The following is a 21,864-nucleotide window of genomic DNA, read 5'->3' as shown; positions in this document are numbered from 1 at the left end:
CTCTCTCTCTCTCTCTCTCTCTCTCTCTCTCTCTCTCTCTCTCTCTCTCTCTCTCTCTCTCTCTCTCTCTCTCTCTCTCAGTCCACCACGCAAGAACAATGCTGGACATCCCACTATCACAAATATTAAGACATCCCATCTTTTCAACACTCCTGTGGAAGTATGTATCATTATTAGATACCTGTATTTTTTTGTATTTTTCTTGTATGTTATTTGTTTTTGTCCTTAAGTTTCTAAGCATGTGATGGCTCATTGAGATAGTCAAAATGACTTCTGACCTTTTCCCGTTAAGTGATGGTTGGTTTAGATAATTCCTAAATGGCAGTTATCCTTTGCTAATGACGCCCTGGAGCTAACTGCAATTTACAATTTATCTGCAACACTTGCAGTGTTTTGCATCAATCATGGGCAATTACCAAAATACTCTTAAACAGCTTGTTCTCTCAGTAACTAGTGAGCCTCCAGATTGTGCCCCAATCCCTCCCTCCCCCTCTCTCCTCTCCTGGAGTCTGAATCAATGCAGATGTTCGGCTCTGCTATAGCCGCGATAATTAACAAGCAAGTCATTAGTATCTAAAGAGTCTCCTTAAGTAAATGGACTGTTGGGCATTTTATGTTAGCCCTCCTTCTCTGGCTACAGTGGGAACTGTGCACGGGTCAGCCAAGTTGCATGAACTGAGTTTGAATATGCGTCAACTTGAAAATGTGTGGCGACAATTGTTTTTCCCTGATACAGTGCTCATAGATGGCAGATAATCTGAACATGACCAATCTGTAGGAATACGGGTGAGGACTATTTATCATTGTTTCAACTTCATATACTTCTCTAAGACAAGTGCTGTTGGATAAGGGATGATTAGAACTGTTTTCAAGAGTGGTTCTTTTGCATTCGTAGCAGTTATTGGGTCCCAATGTGAGAGCCCTTAGGGCATGTTTGAACAGTGTTTTAGCAGTGTAATGTCCACATTGCTAAAACAAACCGACACACATCGACACACACAGAGGGCGTGTCTGACCGTTTTTTTCTCGATCTGACTGTTTTACACCTGACTGTTTTCCGTCAGCTGCATTTTGAATCAGCTGCTTCTCGTTGATTGAGTTTGGATGACCTGTGCTCGGGGACCAATCACACGATTGCTTCCTTTCCACGGCTCATAGGTGGCCAGGTGGACACGTCTGACCTCGGCTAGATATTCCGACTCTTCCGGGGCACCAGGGACGAGTCCATGCCTCGGAATCCGTCCCGTTCTCCCAACAGGTCCCGGAAGGGAAGTTGAACCCGGTGATCAGCTGTTGAACAAACAGTGAGGTATTGTGCCTGCATTCCACCAGCTGCTCTTGTGTTTGTGTGAGCTGCCTGAGGCCTCCTGGGTTTCCAGCCTCTGTGTAGCGAGATATCCTTTGACTGCAGACGGGATTATATCTCCTCCCCCCCTCCCTCCCTCCAAAGGGCTGCGCTTTTCGAGAAGTCAGCGTGTCAAGCACCAGAACCTCCAGCTAGCGGCTGTTGCCGTGAGTGAAACAGTTCCGTCTCTTTGTCGTTTGACTGCTGCTCTATGGGCCCCGGTACGAACACAGTGTTTTGCTTGAGGTGCTTGCTTTTCCCGCGCTTTCTAGGGAACGAAAACAGCATGTGTTTTAACGAAATACATGTACATCTCGAGATTCAGTCGCCACTTGGAACGGAAAATAATTATGTTGTCGGGGGGGGTCACATAATTAGATATATTCTCATGCACGCTATTATTTAAGAAATATTGACAGACAACTTCCCTCGTACCGCTGCCAAAAACAGTTTCCCCAAAAGGCCACGCAGACCACAGTTAGCAGCAACGCGAGAACAAAGAAACCAGCGGTATTATTCATAATTAAACTCTTATTGTGTGCTCTCCTAAATATTTCCATTCTCTCCTCCTCTGTCGCTCCCGAGCGACGGTTCTGCCGTTCAGTACTTTTGCACTCGGTGCTGGGAACATCTGTCTGGTGCCTGTGTGCAGCCAGGCTGTGCAGATTGGAGCAGGTAGCGGAGCACGTTGCAGCCCAGCTAATGATGAGTATGTCTGCCCTCTCTCTCTCTCGTAGACGACACAAGCTGCTGCTCAGCACTCGCTTACTCCATCCGCACGCCCAGGGAAACAGATTTCCAAACATATGCAGTGTGTTTTTTTAATCCAGCCGAAGACTTCAGTTCCCAACAAACACGGGTAACCTTACGGGACATCCATATCTTACGACAAGGGGGTGGGCGCAAAGTAATTGAACTTTTTTTCTTTTTTTCCTTTAATTGCAATTTTTTTCTGCTCCAAAGTTGTTAAACACACACATACCCAGGTTAACAGTTTTGTATGTGTATGGGTTTTGAAAACTTTTGTAGAAGGGCTAAACAGTGCCAAGTAATGAGAATAAAAAGTGTATGTACATGCTGTCACCTCAATATAAAAACAATTATTTTACTACATAAACAATTCAAATAGTTGTTGTTTTTACAGTCAATTATAAAATTGCTTAATCTTTTTTTATTGACCTATACCTTTCTATTATATTGCTTTGTAAGCATAATAAATTATTAATTGTACAGAAGTTCATTCTCAATCTTGTGTTCTTCCAGTAAATTAGGACACAAATCAAGTCTAAAAACGTCCCCCCCCCCTGTTGAGCAATAAAAAATATTTCGAAGGATTTGACATGTCCCTTGGTGTAGGTCAACAATAGCCTCTAACATGGAGACCATCTGGATGTGGTTAGTGATAAGAAGGCTCCAGTCCTGGTCCTCGTTCAGGCCGGACCAGTGTCAGAGGTGCTGCTAAATGGAGTTCAGCTTGAGGAAGTCATCGCCCCACTGGGACGAACAAGCCTCTCCCTCCACCCACCCGTCCATAGTCTTCACACGCAGCCTTTTGGAGTGGGTTCAGGGAGGTCGTGTGTGTGTGTGCGTGTGTGTGTGTGCGCAAGCGTCTGTTTGTACGCCACAAATCCGCCAGATGTGTTGCCTGTTGATTTTGTCTGTTGGGTGGAAATTCATCGGTGTATGTGGTTTTGCTTCCACTTTACGGCCTGTTAACGGCCTGCTTACGCTCTCACACGGATGCAGGAGTTGCTGTCACAGGCTCCTGTGAACTGCCTGCTTCAGTGGATTACTAATAAACAGGGCTGAACTGTGTGCGTCCAATTGCTGAGCGGTTAGGGAATCGGGCCATTAATCAGAAGGTTGCTGGTTCGATTTCCGGCCATGCCAAATGACGTTGTGTCCTTGGGCAAGACACTTCATCCTCCTTGCCTCGGGGGAATGTCCCTGTACTTACTGTATGTCGCTCTGGATGAGAGCGTCTGCTAAATGACTAAATGTAAATGTACTAACAAACAGGGCTGAGCTGTGTGCTTCAGTGGCGTACTAACAAACAGGGCTGAGCTGTGTGCTTCAGTGGCGTACTAACAAACATGGCTGAGCTGTGTGCTTCAGTGGGGTACTAACAAACAGGGCTGAGCTGTGTGCTTCAGTGGCGTACTAACAAACAGGGCTGAGCTGTGTGCTTCAGTGGCGTACTAACAAACAGGGCTGAGCTGTGTGCTTCAGTGGCGTACTAACAAACACAGCTGAGCTGTGCTTCAGTGGCGTACTTACAAACAGGGCTGAGCTGTGCGCTTCAGTGGCGTACTAACAAACAGGGCTGAGCTGTGTGCTTCAGTGTGGGCTGCCTCTGTTGCTGCTCTCTGCCACCTAAAGGGAGAGTTACATAAGAGTCCTCCGCTCAGTTGTCAGAGCCATCCCCCGTCCGCACACACACACACATAAACACACACACACCGACACACACACACCGACGCACACACACACACTCATGTTTCTAACCTTTGCAGTCTCTCTTCATTGCTATAACAACTGACCCCCCTAAAGTGCCTTTTTCTGGTTGCCGTGGTTGACCGAGGATGTTTCCCCGTCGAATCAGTTTCAGTTATCTCTGAAGAAGGTTGTTGTAGGCATATTATTGAAACGGAGATAAAAACACTAATCTGCATTATTAGATAGGAGAGATTCAACGTAGAGGCAATTCTTAGCACCTTAGCATGACTTATTTAGTTTATGTTCTGATGGCGCCTCTGGTCCTTTGGCTTTGCCTTAGCTTCTGTCTCCTATTTAGATTAGGCTCATAACAGTGTTTATAGAGGGAATAGTGTCATCTGCTTTGTATGTCAGTGTGTTATCTCAATTTTCACCCAGCACATTGTCCTGAATGTATTACAGCAACTCCCCTAGAAAACAGGGGCAGCCCTGAAAGCCCTTTCTAATCCAGTCTGTCATAGTAAAGACTAGTAAAAAAAAAACACAGATTGGACCCTCTCCATGCAAATACTGTTTAAAAACCAGTAGCTCCACACATAAAGATTCTTTTAATATGTGCCCTCTTTCTTCACACCCACAACCATTGTGTTTAAATCCTGTTTTTCCTGAAAAGATTTCTACTCGCAGCTACAGACAATGTTCCCCCACACAAGCTGTCGTCTTTGTCGTCCTCCCTTAGTCAGTAAAGCAGGATCTTTGGCTCTCGTCTGTGTGCCTGCTCTGTTTTCCAGAGGACAGGTGGGAGCTCAATGAAGTCTGCCTACCTGTTCCTGTATAAGCTGGTCAATCTTGGATATGGAGAGCAGGGTGAAAGGAAAACGGAGGAGGGATAGAGAGGGAGAGAGGGAGAGTGGATGGATGGAGGGAGGGAGGGGGGGTTGGGAGGGAGCGAGACGGGGCAGGCGAGGAAAGCGCACCCTCAGAGGGGGGGCCACTGTGTCTCTTCTGGGGGTGAAGCAGAAAGGAGGGAGGCCCGCTGCTACAAACAACTCCCCAACAATTATCCTCCCCTAAAATAGCCCTCACCCAAAGTACATGCCCGCCAGCTCTTGCACACACACAACACAGACCCTGAAGGCCTCCGGCGGCCTTATACGACCGTCAGCGGGAAGAATTTGTGGTGTTTTTTCCTTTTTGCCTGATTATCACAACTGATGATTGCATGAGCTCAAAGATCAATATGATGTTGAATGAATCTGTGTGCATTGCATGCTGAAAGGTAGAGATTTGACAATGTTGCTCACCATTGTTGTAATCACGCTATTATTTGTGCCAGAGGACTAATAATATTATACCAACCTGTCCTTTCCTCTGTAGTTCTGTAGGGACTATTTTATGTTGAAACATGAATTTGAATATCCAGATTTGAAGAATTTTGTCGGCTGCTCTTACGGTACATCTAAAAGATGGTTTATACCAAACTTTGTTGGACAAGCAGTTGTAATTGAGACTGTTGTGTTGTAATTAGTGATGAGGATACTTGGCCACAGATACTGAACAATGAGTCAACAGATCAGCAGATTGCCACGGCGATATTGGAACCTCAGCATGTCCCTAACCAACCAACTGTCCCCTGAGCTCTCAAGCTTTAGTTGCAGGGCACTTTTAGCTGCTAAATGATGTAAAGTAAAGTTAGTTTTTTAATTTTGTTTGTTTTTGGGTGGATGGTACTTTATAACGACACAGAAGTTGAGTAAAGATGCATTTACAGGATGTTAAATGAAGATGTGCACTTACTTGTTCCGGGAAGAAGGAAGATAAGATACATCCCCCCCCATTTGAAACAGAGTAACAGTTATTCTTGGGTTTGTGAGTGTTTTTCCTATCATTATTCTATAGGCCTGACAACGGTAAACTTGCTGAAAGACCTCTGATCTGTACTATTGACCATTATCATAGCCACAAGCTGTCTTTGTTACAGTGTAGCATTTATACGCTCCGGAGGATGAGAACCTGTTTACATTCCAGGGTGCTACAGTTCACTTCCTTCTGCAGCATGCTCAGATTCCAAAGCACTGTATAGATTTCTTCCAGCTGATGAAATTAAAAAGACAGCAGAGTGTGTGTGTGCTGTGCCTCGCAGCAACGCAATTTGCCTGCGAGTTCACGATACGGGTTGAGAGGGGAGTTCCTTTGGGGGGATTAAATCGCTCCCTCTCTTCGTGTTCCCCCCCCCCCCTGCTCTCCATTCTTGCAGAACACAAACAGCTCGCAGGCCTGTACAGCAGGAGAGCACAGCTCGGTTGCCACTGCGTTGCTCACAGGTAACAATAAACCAGAGGTCAAAGGTTAAGAGGTATTGTGGAGCTGGAAATCTTGGGTGTTCTCCTGGCAGGGTTGTGTAGCGGTTCGTGTAGAAGCACGGAAAACAATGCAGCCGAAGTAGCTCTGTAGAGAATGTTGGCACAGTCTGTAGTGTAGAGAGGAACTACAAGAGAGAGATCTTTGCTTTCATGGGGCTTTTTGAATAGTGAGTAGATAATCCATTTAATCTGTTAATTATGCATACTATGCGGATGCATACTGGGTAAACTGGACCTGCGCCTAACCCTCAGTCCCGGTTTGAGGTATTGCAGACACCCTGATCAACTTCCTGTTAGTACCCTCTGATCTGCAACACATCTGAGCCAGACCCATATGAGATGGAATATGGAAATACGAGCCCTGGAACGTGGAAAATGTCCATCCGCCAGAAATGTACTCTACAGATAGTGACTGCAGAAGCCACTGTTGCACCATGCTGTATGTTTTCCACAAGAGTAGGAATTAATAAAGATGCGTTTCGGACCGTAATTACTATTCAAACAATTATGTACTTAGTTTCTTCCAACAAATGCATTCCACATATTGTTTTGCCTCTGTTAGCAAAGCACCCCGAAAGACTAAAACCTTTCATTCCAGCAAAGGCCGTTATTGGTCACCGTCAATAAAAGCATAAAAGCATTTATTTCCCACGTTTGTCAAATTAACGGCATACTCCATCTCCCATAGGAACAGTGAGGTTCATTAACCCCTGTATGAAGTGGACCAGGTTACCTGCAGTTAAGCTAACCTCTGTCCTGTTCCTGCTTCAATTATAATAGAAGAATTAAACAGACGGTGATTCAAAACAGTAATGCTGCCTCTTAAATCTCTTTTGTACCTGCTCTCAGCTGTTAATGACTAAAGACAGCGGATACAGCACACAGCTGTCTGCAGATGCTGCCCATTGTACTGATGGATATAAACACTGTAGATTCATGGGGCGGTTTATAGGCACAGTTGGTTTGTCATATCAAGTTGACTATATTACTTGGGCATCTTAGCAAAAAAAGGAAGAATGAGAACATCAATCAACATACAGGTTTGGCTTTTAATATGTTTCTGCTTTTGGCCCTTTGAACTCGAAATTGATTAGATCTTAAATTTGGATTGACCTGTCCCCAAGTCGTGCCCCTCTCCCCCTCCAAACTGTTACAGAATGAGATTGACCTTGAACCAATTAAGTGTTCAATTACACGGCTGCTGATCTCCCCTAATGGACTAGTTAATTAATTAATTGACTGGCCGTAAGTGAAGTCCATTCTCTTGCTTGTCCACCTCCAATGTCCTCCTCTTCCTCCTCCCCCTCCTCCCCCTCCCTCAAGCCCAACAGGTCTCTTTACCCTATTTATTTTGGTCTTCATTAAAAAATGTAAATCGTTAATTCAATTGCGCAAAAGCTCTTAAATGATATTTCCCGCCTACTCCACCCTCATTCTCCCCCTCCCTTTTTCTCTACAGTACCTTCACAGAAAAACACCAAAGCCCACTGGTTTGAAATATGTCCGTTGCCTTTTGTAAACTGAATCATATTATATTATATGGAACTGATAAATGTAACCTGCTTGACAAGACACATTTGTAGTATGGCCGTAACCAAGCAGCCACGTGCGCTCTATGGATGTGTCGCTCCCTGTGCACAGGCTGGGATTCTCCACAGCCACCCCCGTCAGTAGGAAGCCCTATGTTGGGACATGTCAGCTCCTTGTTCGCTTGTTGTGCTGATGAAGCCGGGGGTGGGGCGAGTGGGCAGCCACGTTCCAGGATTCCCTCCAAATGAGTCATCCAGCCCCCAGTCTAACAGACTGTTACCTTGGGAACTCAGGCTAGGGGTTTCCCCTCGTCAGGTTTGCGCTTAGAGACATGGCCACTGCTGCGACTGTGGCACTCCTTGCGACTGTGAGAGCTTCCGAGCCAGACGTACAGGTGAGAACGGATTAGCTTCGCCGAGCGCTGGCGTATCCTACCCTGCTGGGCCCAATCTGCTGCGGTGGTGAAACACAACTGAACGTCCGGCTCAGTCCGCCTCAGTCCGCCATAGCCGCAAGGCCTGGCTCTGCAGCTAATATATGCAGTTTAGACTGAATAGATACAAGTAGTAATGAGTTTGGGTAGTCGTTTCTTAAGTCAGTGGTTTGAGTAATAAAGTGGTACTGCTTAATGAGACGATCCCGAGGTTGTGTGGTCTGGCCAGTAATAGCGTGTCAGCCAGCGCTGCGTAGCCGTGGAGTTCACTTAATAACTGGACTGTTTATGTTCATTACCACGGCCCCAAATGAGCTTCTTTACCGAAAAGCCATTAGTTCGATGGAAGACTTGTTAAGTGAGTTAATTTGTTGAACTGCTGATGCATTGGAGCAGATCTAGTGTCACACCCACCGTCTCTCACCTCTGGAGCCAGACATTCCTCCCCGCACGCTCGACTGAGCGTCACCGCGGTCTACTTGGCTACTTTACCGCTTTACCAAACGACCGTCTCTTAATCAACTTCATTTGGCCTCTAGTAGAATGTTTAGCCAAGGTTCAGGGCATCTTATCGCAAGTGATGTACCCCTTGAACGTGGATCGTCTCTGCACTACTAGAATTCCATCAATGTAGAGACACAAATCCAATACTGATGGTTTGGGTTTCATTGTATCAAGGCCATCAGACAAATATGGATTTCACTTGTTACAGAGATTATTGATTTACCATGTTTAACAAAACGCGCCTCAATGCAAGATCTACCGTGCGCTCTTCGTTTCTAATGAACACGTTATATTCAAGAGGGATTACGTGATTGTCTCTCCCTTTCTCTCTTGCATTCTTTTGTTGTCAGCAAGTTTCAAACAAGAATCGAATCCTCTAAACTGCGTGCTTCTTTAGAGAGACGGAATACTAATTCACAATATACCCCTGCGATGAATGGAGACTTCAGGGAGGCGAAGATGAGGAGGCACTCATGAGCTTGGCGTGAGCGGGATAGGGGGAGGGGTGGCGGTGGTGGTACAGTCCAGCCTCAGAAATAGAGCTGTGAACACCATCTGTCCTGCTCGCTCTTCCCCGTCTGTTAGCCTGCCTGAGAGTGAAAAAGGAGAGCGATGCTCTCATAACTGCATAAGAAGGAGGACGTGGGTGCTGAGTGTCGTAGGTGTGGGTTTTCAGGGGTGTGCAGGAAAGGGAGGGGGGAGGGAGGTGGAGGAAGCAGGGAGAGAGAGAGAGAGAGCGGGGGGGGGGGGACCGGTGGATGAGTAACTCTTGCTGACAAAGGGAAGCACTCACCCACTCAGACGAGGAGAGAAGGGTGGTTGGGCAAGCGGGCATTCCTGATACCCCTCCACGGTCCACCCACCCAGACACCCACCTAAGCAGTTCTGACTGAGGATTCCTGCCCATGCAGCCTCTCTTTATATCAACACGCGGGCCAGGAACGCCGAGCGCCACTCGCAGGGATCCGCTGTGAATGTTTCTTGTCATATCAACTCCTCTGCATCCACGCAGGCCCTTAAAACGTTCTGTTCTAATATGTTGGAGCAGTTATCTGTGTTACTTATAACGCTGGTGAAATTCCGCTGCGGGACATTTGGATTCATGTTAGATGCTTTCTGTTGTACTGTTCCAATACCGGTTGCGCTGTCATTCACCAACCTGATAGTTGATTGATACTGTACACTTGTTTTTTCTTCTAATGGTGACATATGATGTTCTTGTTGATCATGTTGATCTACTATTATAGAAAATTGTGTATTTCTTTCTGTAAATCTGATAATAATATGAAATGATGGGCCTTGACCAAGCACACGTGTTGCATACCAAACTGTACAACAGCATGTGAAGGACGGTGCATTCAAATGATGGCTCTTTTCTTACCTTGAGCTCAAAGTAGATGTCCATCTTATGATGGCATCGATCAAAGATTTAAACTCCATCAATACTGTATGTGGTGCCTGAATCCCCTTTACAAAACACTCATTGATTTACCGCATGAGAACCCTTTCTGCATCTGCAACATCTACTGTTACATCTGACTGTACCGTGTACACAATGTTCAGTACAGCTTCTCTTTCTCACTGGACACAGCCGAAAACTTCCAATATTTAAGTTTGCCGTTGAATGATGTTAAGTACCTCTGAGGTACACGGAGACTGTTGTGAAAAGCCCAGAGACATATACCCTGTTATTACTTCTATTATAAAAAGAAATCAATTATCACTCCTGGATCTCACAGTCGTGCTGTCCACGCCCTCTTTTGACTTGAAAATAATTAACACAGCCAGTTGCTGTCCGTCAACCTGTGATCAGGTACTTTCACACCCAGAGACACGCCCCCGTGACAGCCCCCTGGAGGGGGGGTGGGGGGCGTCCAGCAGGTGAGAATGTCATGGAGATAGGTGTGAGCTGGTTTCCCTGCAGACCTGTTCAGACTACAGCGAGACGTCACCTCCACTACCTCAGATCAACTTTATCGACTCTGGAACTTAAAAGTTAGCTGCCACTGCGACCAGCTATTGTTTATTATATTTAAGGAGGTTAGGTATAGCTCAGTGGGCAAGTATTGGACTGCAGATAAAGAGATTGCAGGTTCAAATTCCCACTTCAAGTCACTTCCCTGACATGATATGCCTTTATACTGCATGTTGAAAATGTCAGATTAAAAGACCAAACATGTATGTCAAAGACAGATTTTATGTCTTTTGTATCTAATTTCACAAGCTGTCTTTTTCAAATGCCTCCTTAGCTGTTTATTAAGTGTTGCCATGAATCGAAAGGGCATCGGGTTCCAAGGAGAGGGAGCTAGAACAGAACACGAAGAAGTGAGGAAAATATGAGTTGCATTGCTCAAATGTTGACTACCTGTTGCTATGGCGATCGGTTTGAATCCAGCAGGCTTTGGGTCTCTTCGCCTGTTTCTAAATAAAGCCTCATCTCGCGCTGATCAGCACAGGCTACAAGTTCTGTTTGAAACTATTCCACAGAAGCAGCACTTTGTCTTGCTTTGAGCGCCAGCATTGCTCTTGTGCCGTTTATACAGATTTTATGTAGTGATACGTGCAGCTTTTGTATAGTGAACAAATGACAGAATCTGCCAATACTATTGTGTAGACAAATTAATTGATCAGTGAATCATGTCATGGATTGATTTTCTGTCAAGAAAAAGATCGGAGTATGGTTTGGTTTAACACACCACATGCTTCAAGAAAAGTAGCAGAGACAATTGGGCTTTGATGGAAGGGTCCAAGTGAACGCACTCACTTCAGCAGGAAATGACCTCACGGCAACAAATGGTGCCGTCGATTACACAGCTGCATGATCTGCACCCACAAGGACCCGCAGAGACAAAACATTTATCAATATCAACAATAACAAATCATCATTTCGCTCTCTGCCTTCCCAATGGGTCTGCGAGCGCATCAACAGGAGCACAAACAGTAGTAGCTGATCCGCTTCCATGGACGCCAGGTAAAAGGTCGAATCCGGGAGGTTCGTCACGTCCAGTGTCTCACAGCCTCGTGATCCGCAATTAGTGCCATAGCCCTCTCCACCCCCTCCGCCAGGGTGCGGTGGTGGGGGAGGAAGCAGGCCGTGTGGGGCCCCTGTCCCAGCTCGCTGGGCCGTGACGGCCCGCGGCTCGGTCAGGCAGGGTGCCTACGTGCCCTGTGGCATTCACCCAGCTTCCCTCACGATCACACGCACGTCACAGGGAGCAGATTGGGTAACAGCTTTCCAGACCTCCTCAGTGTGTGGAGCTCGCTGTATGTAACTGCTTGTGATTAACGAGCCCTCGGGACGATTTGGGGTTTTGATCATCTTGAGGGGTTTTTTTGTTTGTTTTTCTTTCTCAGGTTTCTTGTGGTATTGTGTTTATGGTGTGTTTAAGATTGGATAGGTGTTCATGGGAAAGGCAGCTACAGGGGTTGGTTCATCGTGTGTGGTGTGCAGTCCCTTTGCTCTGCCTCTGCTGTCCTGTGGGGGGCGCCTGTGTGTGGTGAATGTACCACAGTGGAGGACAGAGTGCTAAGACCTGGTCTGACAGCAACAGGAAGATGGGGTCGTCTTGTTCCTCGCTGGAAAAAGTACAGGACAGTGTTCAACAAACTACCACGAAAAAATAATAAATACATTTTTTGTTGTTGATTTTTTCAGTTTTCCTTTTCAATTTGCATTTATTTTTCAATATCTGTCAATATATTTGGGTGTGATAACAACAGCACTGTAATTGATGGTGTGGGGACTTCCATTGTAACCTTAGAGGGTTCGGAAGCTTTCACGAACATCATATTTTGGTCTTTTCCTCCCACACAAGCATGCAGTCTTACTACAGTAAGCAATCAAGTTTATTAAACTAACATTCCACAGTGCTATTTGCAGGGAAGATCCTGACCATGCGCTCCCTGTGAATCAGTTTAACCTGACAATTATAGGACATGATCATGAAAAAATATCCTCAGTTCTTTTCAGTCCACACAGTTCCTTGTTTCTAGGCAACAGGAAGTTAATATACAATTAATAATATAGGAATGTGTGATCCTGGAATCCAATCACAGACTTAATTTGCCAGGGAGTTGTCTTTGTCTCCAGATATTAAATATTGCGGATCCTTAACGTAGTAAGCGCTGACACGTTTAAGCCAAGATAGAGCCTAAGATTGGAGTCTCCTGAACAGCAGGAGCTTAAGCCCAGCTTCGTCTAAGCCAGGGTTTTCAACCCTCAGGTGACGAATGACTGGCTTCTCACAATCACTCCCCTGGCTGTAGTGTTTTAATGGAACCTTACTATCTTGAAGCTTCCATTTTAAACTTGCACACCCATTGGACTCTTCACCCCCTGAAGCTCTGACCGCTGCTGTTCCTGACCCAACAGGGAGCTTCACTGAGGAGAGGGGACGTGAGGGGAACCACTCTGTCTGGTACGTTTCATCTCAGGCCCGCTTACTGCACAACCAAACGGATAATACCTTCACCTTACTCTCTGTCAGATTGAATATGAAATAAATGTTCTGGTTTTCCGCAGAAGTGACGGTTTCTCTTTCCTCCTGTAGACTATTCCCCCCCGACCCCTCCACAGAAGTCTGGTCTGCATCGCTACCAGTTCCTGGTGTACGAGCAGCCCGCCAACCAACGACTGATGCTCACCAAGATGGAGACGTCATCCCTGGGTAAGACCTCCACTCGTGCCTGCCTCGAAACACAGTCTCTGGTCTCTGTTCCAGTTATTCATAACTTTAACTACCATCACTGTACCACAGCTGCTCACTCACTTACATTCACAACTTCTATACTCTAAACCTGTTACCTTTCAAACCATATGTAAACTATATATACCTCTACCAAAGTGAATATCTTTATATCACTGGCATACAGAACTTTAAAGCCTGCGCTCTGATGCTGCCTATTTGTCATTAAGATTCTCTGTTCATACACTCGACATATGCTGTCTGCTGTGCAAAGGTAAAATAGCACGCACTACAATAATTGCCAGCGCTTAATTAAAGCGTTTTGAGCCAGTTTCCGAAGACCATTTTCTCAAAGCACTTTAACGTAATAAGGAACATTCTAACGAGGTTAGCGAGATTTAGCGAGGGTTTTTGCGCCACGTGTTCTGGCAGACTCTGGGCCAGGTGCTTGTGCATCCTGCACACACCTGCAGGAGCCTGTGGCTGAGCGATGCTCTGAGTGGCACCTTCCTGTCTAAATGTCATCCATTTTGAATCGCCAAGAGAGACACAGTTATGAAATGAAACTCATTTATCGTCAAAATAGTTCCTGGGTTTTATCTATCTCAGCTTTATCACTCTTTAGAGTTTGGTGATTATTCTAATGATGAGCCTTGCTCATGAAAGGCCCTTGAAAATTCTGTCAGGGAGTTGCTTTCTGTAAGTTATTTTTTCTTTTTTTTCTTCTTCTTTTTCTTCTTTCTTTTTCTTTTTTTTACCCCAAAAACCTTCCGGAGTGAGTGATGGCACTCGGAGGCACCTCACAAGGGGCGTGTCGACTTGTCGGCTCTGCTTGCAGGCCTCGCTGGTGATTTGAGGAGAGATCAGGGTGTTTGAGACTTCAAGGAGCGAGGGTCTGAATGAGCAGGGTTGCCAGTCTCGGCTGTTTGAAGTTTTTGACAGCTTTGTCAGCAAACAATCCCACTACATTAGGCTTGATGATTGTTTGATGTTGAGATGCTAGGAGAGAGAGTGTCAAATCTGATGCACCCTTTGAGTGGTTTATTTATCTAACTTGCCTTTCGGGTGATTGACTTGAAAATGTGTCTTTTTAATCAAGGTATTCACCTTGTCAAAAGCAGTTTAGGCAAAGAAAAACTGACGGTATGAATAATATCCCAATATTTACAGTTATTTATTTATTATACGCCGGAGTTTAAATGCATTTCTAGGTTACACGGAAGCATAAACATACTGGTAAGTTCAAGTTCATAAACCGTCCTTGACATTAGCGCTAACATTTGATATATTCGTTATTTTGCTGACGTTGCTGTCAGATTCTCCTTGCTTTCAGCTTTGAACCATGTTTGTTAGAGGTGCAGTTGGCCTTACAACACTCAGTGATCCAATTGAGTCCAGAGATGAGACTGAATCCACCCCTCATTAACTCTCCATCATAACTCCCTCTCAAACACTTCCTCTCTGTAACACTCTGCTCTCCCTCCAAAGGAAATTAAATTAAGATATCAAAGCTCCTCTCCGATAATCAAATATGACCGTCTGTGCATGGGAAAACGCTGGATGGGATGGAGAAGACCATGGCCGTGCGCGTCGCGTGAAAGCTGTCCTCACGATTTCTCGGTACCAGCGCTGTTCCTGGGTGCGTTGAACCTGATAGACACGAATGCGGTCGGTGTGTTCTCGATAGCGCGTCCAATCAATGTATCAGCCAAGCTTTAGCACGGCCGCAAACTGATATTCCTCCTAGACGAGAGGAGCAGGGGGATTCCCATATCTCCCCACCTCCCCCGATAAGTATGTTCACTGCTTAGCGTCTGTCCTCCCTGCATGTGGTATGACACAGAGAGCATTTCTCATAGCCTCTGACATTAATTGATGTGATTTGCGAAGGGAAGGCATTCAGCCGTGGGTGGGAGAAACTCCTAATGATCATTTTCCACTTCCAGTGGCTCGATCCTTGACTCAATTTCATCTCGAATATGTCGTTGTTTGGTCTTTTTCATCTTGCGGCCCGTCCCCCTCAGCTAACAAGGTGGTGCGTGTGTCGCGAGGTGGAGCGGAGCGTCGGTGCGGCCCGCCACGGGGGGGGGGGGTGTGTGTGTGGGGGGGGGGGGGGTCTGCCGTGCCTCCTGCGTTTAGGTGAAGAGATGTGGGTCAGCGGGCCGGATGGAGACAGCTGCTTGTTACACAAGTGGCCGAGGAAAGAGGGGGCGTGCCTTGCTCCTGGCACCGGGCACAGGGGCATGTTGGTGGGGAATGCCCTTCTCGGAATGGGCCCCAATGCCAGAGCTCCCACTGTCCGGGGTGAGGGCGGGCGTGGGCACACAGGCCCTGGTGACATTTTTCAGCCAGTTGGCAAACCCTCCACTTGGCACGCCGCTGTTCAATGCTCCAGGGCCAGTGTGTTGACTTAGAGGTGGTGCCGTAACAATCAAGTAGGGAGGGGTGGACCTCTCTGTTTTAGCTGGCATGAACAGATGGTGAGAGGGGATGTTTTTTTTCTTCCTCCTTTTCACTGTCCAACCCACATATTTCTCGACGAGAACCCCCGGGAAACGTTTGCGACCACATACACGTACCCACGTTAGGAGGTTGTCGTTCTATTCTTCCCTAAATCGGAGCGTCTTTCAGAGCGTCTTGCCGCGGGGTGATGCAGGGATCAGGACTAGGGGGATTAGGGGCTCCCTGTTCTCCTCGAAGCCAGGCTATCTGCTGGGAGGTGAACGCTACTCACCCCAGCTCCCAGCCGCCATACTGCCAGCTCAGCACACTCCTCAGTAATTGAAGCCATTTGCAATGTTGCAGTGTTGTAATGGTCAGATCTGTGTCTCCCGCCCACCCACAGCCCCTGCCATTAATCAAAGCTCTAGAGTCAGGAGGAGGTGCCAGGGCTGAAGCCACACCAGGCCCCTGAGCTGGAGCCAGGAATCCCTACACAAACACAGTCTGCAAGGCCCTCTGGAGGAGGCCGTGTGGCGGCCGGCTAGTTCAACAGCAGGTGTCGTGTAGCTACTGTGTGTCGAGACTATTCTGTTGTTTGATCTCGTGGGTCACATGTGATTAACTCAGGCGGTAATCCGTCCTCCTTCGGATGTAGAGGGCTTGCATCTTGAATCTGGGTTTGAGGCCCTGCTCTGGGGAGTTAAACAGGGGCTTCCTCCTTGTGGCAGTGGATTGCCACCACCTCACCCGGCCACACCCCCTCCCTGCTCCTCATGAACGGGGGAGGAGGAGGGAGGGAGGGAGGAGGGGTGAGGAAGACAGTCCTATCAGCCCTTTCCACTGGCAGGCAGATTAGAGAGGTGGAAACACGTTGCAGGCCCGCAAATGAGCAGAAACAGACTGCAGACTATTTTAAGGTCATGTGTAAATATGGGCGTTTGCAGGATGGAGGCCCTGCCTGGGTGACAGCACCCACTATTGTCATTTATAGGTGTTTTTGTGTGTCTGTGCCCGAACACGGCAGAACTAGAGTCTAGACCTGACCTCATAAGGCTTTCCAGGCCCTGCGCGCTGACCTTTACTGTGACCTGTAGAATCCTGAAATGTATTCCAAAAATTGGTGACTCATCGTTAAACAGGACCGTGTGTGATTTTGATTTTCACCCAAAATGGGATACAAACAATGTAAAAATACAAAGTTCCTTCGTTGAAAAATCCAATTTAAATCCGCTCCAACTCCATCTGCCCTGAAGCTGGTTATCCTCCGGGGGGGGGGGGCAGGTCACTGCGATTATGGCCCCCCGCTCAGGTGAGCCAAACTGGGGTTGGGATCTGCAGAGGCGTTGCATTATCTCCCCTGGGGATCAGGGCTACGGGGGCCACTGGGGCCTGTGTGACTTCATAAGTGCAGGTCACTTAACTCTATTGCCCTCCCTCAATTACAGAAGGCCTGTCTGGGTGCCATTCTGATGCGCTGGGCGGACCGGCACATACCCAAGCATCAATCGTCTCCAGGTTATTATTCTGCATCTCCGCCAGCTGAGCTCCGAACCTGCCGTGACCCCGCCCTGACTTCCACAGAGTGTAGCTTCCTCTTGCTACCGACGGAGGGAGGGAGGGAGAAACAGCAGAACAGCAGCTAGCAGAGAGGATAGGGTGTCACCGATGTCAGTACTTACAGCCTCAGAGGCACTTTATTAACAATTTATCAGCCTGTTAGGTTGTTTTAAGACATGTACATCAGCATCACAAAGTTTCTTGTAAATGTGTTTTGATCAAAGGTGAGTCACTGTTACATGGATTCTCACATTTATTGGCATCTCGGAGGTGGGACGTTTTGTTTGTGTGGCAATCTGTGTGTTAGGAACCAAAGACAAGACCTCGGTCACGCCCCTATAAGATGTATCGATCTCCTTGGTTGTGATTCTTTGTTCCACACAGTAACATACGACACGCAGCACAGAGAGGTTGAGTCCTGATCCCAGTGAGGGGCCATAAGTGATGTGTCTATCAACACTCCCATCATGGTGGAAAACAAACCTTCGCTCTGTAAATGTGGAACAGATTCGGATCTTGGGAGTCCCAAGCTATCTGATGTCAGCTGCTTATGCTGTTATTCTTCACAGGGAGATTCGGGCGCATGTGCGATTTGAGTTTCAGATGAACACAGCTGCTGGACCTTTCCTTTTCAGGACAAGAAATATGTTGTGGTTATTCTCAAGCTTACAAATACATGAGGTCACACACACACAAACATACACACACGCACACACAGACATATACACAAAGTGCCTGCTTTTGTTTCTGTGGTGAACTTGACTCATGTGGGGCTTCCCCTCTATACAACAACGCAAGGTTTGACATCTTAATATACCTCCTCAGTCGCAACGTCACTTTAACGTATCAACACAGTTGTTGTGAAACAAACATGCATGACAATAATGTTATTATTAGATCTATGACATGCCCCCTGCCCACAGAGTTGCTGCATGAGCCCAAATCCTTCCCCTTTGACCATGACGTGTTGTTTAAAGGGATAAGTTCACACAAGACAAGAGAGTGAACAATGAAATGGTACCAATTATGTTGCCATGTTAAGAGCTGGTTCTACTGTCGTCTTGGTAGCGGGAGGTTGAGCTGGAAGGGACCGAAGGCTTGTTAAACCCATGAAGTGATATTGTGATACCAGCCGGACGGCCGTCTGGTGTTTGTTTAAAAGGGGAGGGAGGAAAAACAGTCCATGAGATTGAATCATATCTTCTTGCCAACAAGTCTTCGCGTTCCCACCTCCATCATTACAGAAACATGTTTTATTTTCAGCAGTGCTGTTCTCGGTGACTCACATCCCCGCGGCCACGTGCTCCTCCTCTCCTGGTGCTCTGCCTCCCCGAAGCGCCCGAAAGAGAGCCGGGAAGCCGCGTTCCTCGTGCGTTCGCTAACGAGATGCTCGTTTCTCCTGCTCGGATGTCGCCGTGTCGAGTTACCGCGCGTGACGTGTGCGTGACGTATGCGTGACGTGTACGTGCGCACGGTGAACTCTGTCACTGCTCTTCACACCCTCAAAGTCAAAGTTGTTGAGGTTTTTTTTTGTTTTTCCGCGATTGAGAAAACTTTCCTCCCAAGATCTGTCACTCACCGTGTGACGTTCAGCGACGACCAGGAACACAGGTGTTGTGACTTTCTTGCTCTCTGTTAATGCAGGTAACTGGGACCCCCAGGATTTTGTCAGAAGGTTTCACCTGGGACAACCTGTGGCTGCCGTGCAGTTCCTCACCCAAAACCACAAAGACTAGGAGACGTTCAGGATCACCTCTGCAGGTGTGCTGCATCACCTGGACAAGGCAGCTGTGGAGTCATGCCAGGAGGTCTTAGGAGGAGTCTTCTAACATACTATATGCAAACCATACATCCACATATTGGATCTAATAGTGTGGTAATAATAATAATAATGCATTCATTTAGCAGATGCTTGTATCCAGAGTGATGCACAGGGAGGATTTGAACCTGGGATCTCTTTTATCTAGATGTAATCGGAAGAGGGAGTTGAAGAAGGGTTTCGCTTGCGCTCTGATTGTTCTCTGCGTGCTTGTAGATGTACTGTAATGACAGGTTCTCCCCGTGTGTGTGGCACCATGATGAGACAGTGATTGTGAGTGTTGATGTAGGTCTCAATATTGTCCTCATCGGGGGGGGTTTACTCGACTTTCCAAACACTTTTGGAAAGGAAGGGAAGTTGGTCTGATATCGTGGGTCTGTGAGTGGAAAGAGTTGCTTCTAAATCAGGGGAGGAAATACGTCAGGGCCGAATAAGGAAGTGGGAGGTGAAACCGAGACCACAACACAACCGGAAGCCACAGTGGAACTTGAACTAAAATACTTGTTGGCGCTACTGAGCCCAGCAGACAGTGTCAGGCCGTGACGGGAGATGGCGAGGGGCTTGTGGCTTGTGTTGTTTTTTGGTGACGTGCGTTTATCATTTTTCCACTGACCACTCCTCTCTCTCTCTCTGGGCCAGTGCGTCTGTGTCAGAGAGATGAGAGAGATGTCTCCGTTTGGAGGACAAGGGTGTGTTTCAGACATTCCTAAACACCAACTTCAGAAGGGTGAACCCGTGTTGAACTTTAGGCGGTTGCGTAAGGGCTCACCTGGCAGGTCTGTAGAGGATGCTACGGATAAACTTCTCAACCTTTTGACTATGACGTCCACTTTTCAGACTTCCACAGGCCTTTGTAGAGGACAGGGTCAGAGTGCCCCCCATAAGGAATATTGGTTTCTTACCAGTGCCTGCCCGATGGGAAGAGTTTGTATCAATACCCCAGATGTCTGAAAAAGGCTGGATTTACATGAAGGCCTTTGAGGTTTTGATGATCAATGATTTGTTGGTGGTTTCATTGACCCTGCTTGGTGTCTCATCAGTGAGCTAGGCTGTAGTAGGTAATGGAGGTTTTTGTTCCTTTGGTGGTTAAGCCAGCCTTGGTAAACCTCTATGTGGCCTCTCGATGAACTCTGGGAGATCATTGATCGATTGTCCTGCATTCACTTTGTTTGTCTCCCAGAATCAAGTTGGAGCGCTCGACGTCACAAACGAGACAAACAAAACAGGGTAAAACAAACAAACAAACAAACAAACAAACAAACAAAGCATTCAACCCATACAAAGTCTTTGCATCGGTCAACGATGCATCCCTCAGTCAGCATAGAGGATCTTAACCATGGCAGTTCATACAGGACACACACACACACAAAGCTATAGCATGACATCTATTTCACATTTCTAACTCAGGTCATCCAGGTCTATTGGATGTTTTTTTCACAAGAGATGTTAACTTTCTCTGTCTATCAAATCTTAAACTCACTAAAACAGCTGGGGTTTGGTGTTCAGCTTTATTGTGTGCCAACAAATACGTTATTTGGATCTAATTATCAAGAGGGGTTGAGATATTGTGATTAGGAATGGTGACAGCTGTAGTTTAAAATGAGTGAATATGTGCAGTATATTGCGTTTAAAATATACCGGCTCTCATATCCCCTGATAATACGGGAAAAGCATTTAATAACGGCTTAATTTATTCAAACTAACATTAATTAAAAGGAATTTGTGTAATCAATTCAATTGCCTAACCGTACGTAGTGATCTAATATGCATAATGACTTGAGTAAGTCTCAGTTTCTGTTTTCTGTCTTTCAGCAAACTCAGATTTTAGCCTAGTTAAATCATGTCATTACTGAGGAGTGGGATGCAGTGGATAGAGTGTGACATTCTCAGTGCATGCCAGTATTCAGTGCTCTCTTCCCAACTACTAAGTCCTCTGATAGGATCCATTTTGGATGAACAATTGCAGGCTAATGTCTTGTTTGGCAGTTATACCTTGTACAGTGCTTATACTTTGTCATTCATTGTAAAATGATTTAAATTTGCACTAAATTCTCCGGGAACAGTGTTTTGTCATTAAATCTGTGATCTATTCCCTATGATTTTAATACGGATCCGTCATTTATTTTTATTTTGCATGTATGTATGCAGGTTTATTTGTTTTTAAAATACATAACACAAACGTCATCAAAAACACTCCTACAGAAGGGTAAGATATACAGGCCAGTCTTTCATAACTGTTATTCCATGAGGATCTGTTGATTATATTTCTCCACACATTGAGATGCACTAACAAAGAGGAACCGACATTTGAATGGGCCCTCACAAAGCTGGAAAAGCACAACTAATTTGATTATATAGCCATAGTGTCTTTATATTTTCCGCAGTATTCAAATGAGATAGATATCCATCTAGGACAAACATGTGCTTTTATGGAATCCCCATATGCAAAGTAGTGCCAGAGTTCTGGCCAGCGGGGGCTTCCGATTGGACGCCGCCTCCTCCTTTGTGACAGCTCATGTAGCTGACAGTCGAGGAAATACAGGTATTCTGTTCCAGCTGGCTGAGTTTCCATGCTCCACCCCATACTAAGGCTTCCCTGGAGGAAAGGCACCATAGTGTCCAGTGTCCTTGCAGTGTTTTGGGTCAAAGGGAATCCCCTGGCATGTTCACGTCCATACCTGTATCAGTGAAGCGGAACGGAGGTGATATTCACTGGGCTCCCCCCCCCCCCCCCCCCCCGTCTGTCCTAT

The 21,864-nt window shown here is 46.5% G+C and overlaps 1 protein-coding gene across 1 annotated transcript in view; it reads left to right on the top strand.

Moving 5' to 3' along the window:
- The window catches only part of LOC124464096 (phosphatidylethanolamine-binding protein 4), a 45,215-nt gene extending 24,049 nt beyond the window's left edge, over nucleotides 1–21,166 (top strand). Inside the window, exons 5-7 of the mRNA XM_047016003.1 lie at nucleotides 12,984–13,029; nucleotides 13,162–13,278; nucleotides 18,940–21,166. Of these exons, the coding sequence (XP_046871959.1) occupies nucleotides 12,984–13,029; nucleotides 13,162–13,278; nucleotides 18,940–19,031 (255 nt within the window). The 3' untranslated portion in view covers nucleotides 19,032–21,166. The remainder of the gene's footprint in view (nucleotides 1–12,983; nucleotides 13,030–13,161; nucleotides 13,279–18,939) is intronic.
- Nucleotides 21,167–21,864: the final 698 nt, after the last annotated feature.

Source organism: Hypomesus transpacificus, unplaced genomic scaffold, assembly GCF_021917145.1.
Source record: "Hypomesus transpacificus isolate Combined female unplaced genomic scaffold, fHypTra1 scaffold_31, whole genome shotgun sequence".
Taxonomy (NCBI): Eukaryota; Metazoa; Chordata; class Actinopteri; order Osmeriformes; family Osmeridae; genus Hypomesus; species Hypomesus transpacificus.
This window is presented reverse-complemented; position numbering and strand designations above follow the sequence as displayed.